Raw genomic sequence first — 3,504 nt, 5'->3', positions numbered from 1 at the left:
TATTTGAAGATCTTGTCAACAGCAAATGATTCTTGTCCAAAGTCTAGAATAACAAAAAAAAAATAGAAATAAGAGTACTAAGTTACAGATCAAATACTTTAAACTATTATGTTCGAGAGTAAAAGAAAATGAACAACAGCAACAAAAAAACAAATTTACGCAAATGTAGCTTAATTTACAAAAAAAAAAAAAAAATCATTCTCATGGATATGAAGACAGATCTGAATCTGATGGTAGAAGATATAGATAAATAGATAGAGAGAAATAAAGAGAGAGAAAAACCATAAGCTGTCATATTAAAAGGATTAAATATAAATATTATTTTATTATTCAGTTAAGCTTTAGTTAGATTTCAATTGTTTTATGAATTGAAAGAAGTGAAACGTGTATCGGGGGAGGAGAAAGTGTGTGACGAGCATAAACTCCCTAGTGTTATTAGAGCATCTCCAATCCATAGCTATTTCCATCTCTATAATAGCATTTAGAGGTGAAATTGCTCCAACTCATCTCTATTTCTTCATCTATAATAGAGATCTCTATTTTTTCCTCTATTTATAGAGGAAGAAATAGCATTCCTCTATTTTTTATTCTACATCTAGAGATTGCTATTTTAGAGGATTACATTGGAGCATATCCCAATCTCTATTATAGAGTTCCTCATTTTCTAAAAAACTTCGGTGTAACGATAGAGTGAGTGATGTGACATCAAAGTAAATGGGCCTAAGATGAAGCAAACGTGGGATAGATTTTTTTTTTTTGATCAGATATAGTTAAACATAGTTAAACATAGAGTGGCCCAATAAGTTTGTCAATCTTTCTTCAAAATGCCTTAACAAGAGAATTTGCCCACCACAGAAAAGACATCGTACACAGAGCACCAAAGAGATCTCGACTCAGAAACTTGTGATTACAAAAATCCTACCACACTTGAAATCAACCAAAACCAAACACGCAAGCTAACTACAAGCGAAACTTAAACCACAATAAGTGAAATTAAGAAAACGAGAAGAAAGGAAAAATATTAGCATGTGAAAGAAAAAGAATCATTAGCTCAAGCTCAGAAAATTCCAATACTTCGCCTCCAAGTTCTTATCCTTTCTTCTCTTCTTGGTATTATATTCCCATTGCTGCAAGTCAGAGTATCACGTGTAGACAAGTTCGATATCTGGTCTTTAATCTTTAACCACGAGCCATCATGACGTCCAAGTGGTCCAAGCTTATCTCAGAAGAAGACATCTCTCTTCTGTATGTTTTCCTCTGTTTCTTCCCTAGACGATGATGTTCACTAGAAGCAACTTGCTGAAGATGTAGCATAGCGACCATGCTTATAGCGAATATAGCGGCGTTTCCTAGTACGCCTCTCACGTGGTTGAATCCAAGTGCTCTTTTGGCCAACCCGAAGGTCCACGCAAAAGCGTTGATTACAAAGTTGGACTTTGGTCCATCAGAGTATGCCCCGGCTGTGTTTGGAGAGGAGTTGTAAACGAAATTTGTGGAGGTTTTAATGCTCCCAACGAAGGCAAGAGTTTCATCTAGAACTCCGTAGCTCTTGCCATGGTGTTCAGCCAATCGCTTTGCTAGTAACATCCTGCTTTGTTCAAGCCGAGCAACTGCTACATCCCTCTCTGTTCGTTGCTGGTTATGTATCGTCTGAGACATTATCTTTCAAAAATGTCAGGATCAAGTTATAAACTGAACGAACATAAAGAAACTGACCAGCAGAACAAAACCTCTATGAATGGCAAAGAAAAAGAATAAAGTCATGTTCGTTTGGTTGCCGCAATTTTCGGCTTCGGCGTCAATGAATCGTTTCGAAGACGACGACGCAGTATTAATCGCAAACGCAAATTTTTTCGGCGATCGACGCGAAGACGCGTTTAGATGCAGAAGCAGTCACCGGCGTCAATGAAACAAACAAGAATTTATTAAAAAAAATTGACGCCGACGCAGCCGTCAACCAAACGAACAGCACTTAAGCCAATGATAATTTCATATTCCTAAAGCCTAACTAAAGTAAAGATTCGAAATCGGCCAGCGAATCTCTCAATTTCGCGCACATCAGAGAATCCAATAGAATCGAATCCAAAACTCACATGGAAGAACTCGAGCTGGTCTTCGAGGTGCTCAAGCGCGGTTCGAATCGCGTTAAGACTCTTGGCCTCTTGAATCGCTGCGTCGTTATCGTTAACGGGGAAGCCCTTGATGAAGACGTATCCCTCCTGCGGCTTCTCGTCGGCGGAGTTTAAGCCCTGCCTCTTCCTCTTCTCCGATCTGGTTGCTGGTTTAACGGATTTGAGGAAGTGAGAGCGCGAAATCATGTGAATCTCGTCGCTGAGCTTGTCGTGCAGATCGCAGATTTTCTCCAGAACTGCTTCGATTTCTTCCATCTCCATCTCTCCCATTTCATTACCATACAAAAGAAAAAAAAGAGAGAAAGATAAAAAGAGGGAAAAAGGACTTCTTCTTCTTCGGGTAAACTTTAATTGTGGACTGAGTGAAATTGTCGCTCCGGTGATTTTGATTTTCGGAAACGGAACCCGACCCGGAAATGCTATAACGGTTTATCCGGCACGGACTATGCACGTGTTCTTTATTTGTTTATCGAGTGTGCGAGCGACGCGTTTCTCCGAGTATGTTAATTTGTTTGGGCTCTCTACTGAGGCGTTCGATGTCAGGCCCAAAAGTGTCATCCGCGTTGGTCTCGAGGCTAACTATCGCACAAACAATCAAATGTGAATGCGTGGACGTCTCAAATGTAGTTTAGTCTAGTTAATTAGGAGGTTGATGAGAGCTTTGTTGGGTTGTACTAGCTATCTTTAGCTGTGATCTGAAGGTGACGAAAGACAAGTGAAGACGCAGAGAAGCAGTGAGAGGGGCTCAAGCTGAGCTCATTCATTCTCCCTTTTCATGGTTGTGTCTCTGAGTCTTTTATATCACTCCAGTTGATAAATTAAATTGCAGACCCTTTATGATATTATGTGCTCGCAATTTGTACAAAAACCATCACATATTCACATGTTAGATATTACGGTCCTATGACTTTTAAATTTTTTATTGCATCTCTTCAGTTTTTTTTTTTGGTAAAAATGTAAAGATATTATTACCAGATTTTACGTTTTTGACAGAATTACAAAGGATAACAAGAAGCAGAGTAAACGAAATTAAAAACTAAACACAACTCTATCTAGCATCAACAGGGGCAGGCACAACAAACCATGGCCGCTATCCAGAGGCTCGACCAAATCCACACCACGTGCTTGCCGCAAAAAGATAAGACAAGTTCAACCGAGAGCCGGAACCCGGTAATTTTGGCTTCCCCGATGATCCGCTCTTAAAGATAATGACCCATCTGAGAACAGCTTGCCGAGGGCTTCATAGCACCTGCCTACACGAACAGACAACAACAGTAGCGGCCAAGCACACCCGCCTCAACTAAATCGATCATTTATTAGACCGGAGACAAGCAGAGAACACGTAGTACAATGTACAGCGCCCCTAAACACC

The 3,504-nt window shown here is 39.9% G+C and overlaps 1 protein-coding gene across 2 annotated transcripts; it reads right to left on the bottom strand.

The window, feature by feature from the left end:
- Positions 1–800: 800 nt before the first annotated feature.
- On the bottom strand, positions 801–2,567 carry LOC103844806 (plastid division protein PDV1). 2 transcript variants are annotated; one of them, XM_033282070.1, is made up of 2 exons: positions 2,094–2,567; positions 801–1,662 (listed from the first exon to the last, which is right to left on the bottom strand). In XM_033282070.1, exons 1-2 carry the CDS (start codon positions 2,400–2,402, stop codon positions 1,180–1,182), a joined length of 792 nt encoding a protein of 263 aa, XP_033137961.1. In that variant the 5' UTR covers positions 2,403–2,567; the 3' UTR covers positions 801–1,179. The 2 variants fall into 2 exon arrangements, with proteins under 2 accessions (XP_033137961.1, XP_009119872.1); XM_009121624.3 differs by having other exon boundaries at positions 801–1,650; positions 2,094–2,519.
- Between the last annotated feature and the right edge of the window lie 937 nt (positions 2,568–3,504).

The sequence above is a fragment of the Brassica rapa genome, chromosome A10 (genome assembly GCF_000309985.2).
Source record: "Brassica rapa cultivar Chiifu-401-42 chromosome A10, CAAS_Brap_v3.01, whole genome shotgun sequence".
NCBI classification, from domain to species: domain Eukaryota; kingdom Viridiplantae; phylum Streptophyta; class Magnoliopsida; order Brassicales; family Brassicaceae; genus Brassica; species Brassica rapa.
This window is presented reverse-complemented; position numbering and strand designations above follow the sequence as displayed.

What these genes read in the sequence shown, in the direction of transcription:
- LOC103844806 (XM_033282070.1), bottom strand. Translation starts at nt 2,402, where the DNA reads ATGGGAGAGATGGAGATGGAAGAAATCGAAGCAGTTCTGGAGAAAATC. An exon ending in ACCAGCTCGAGTTCTTCCAT is followed by an intron (nt 1,663 to 2,093) that starts GTGAGTTTTGGA and finishes CATTTTTGAAAG; the next exon opens with ATAATGTCTCAGACGATACA.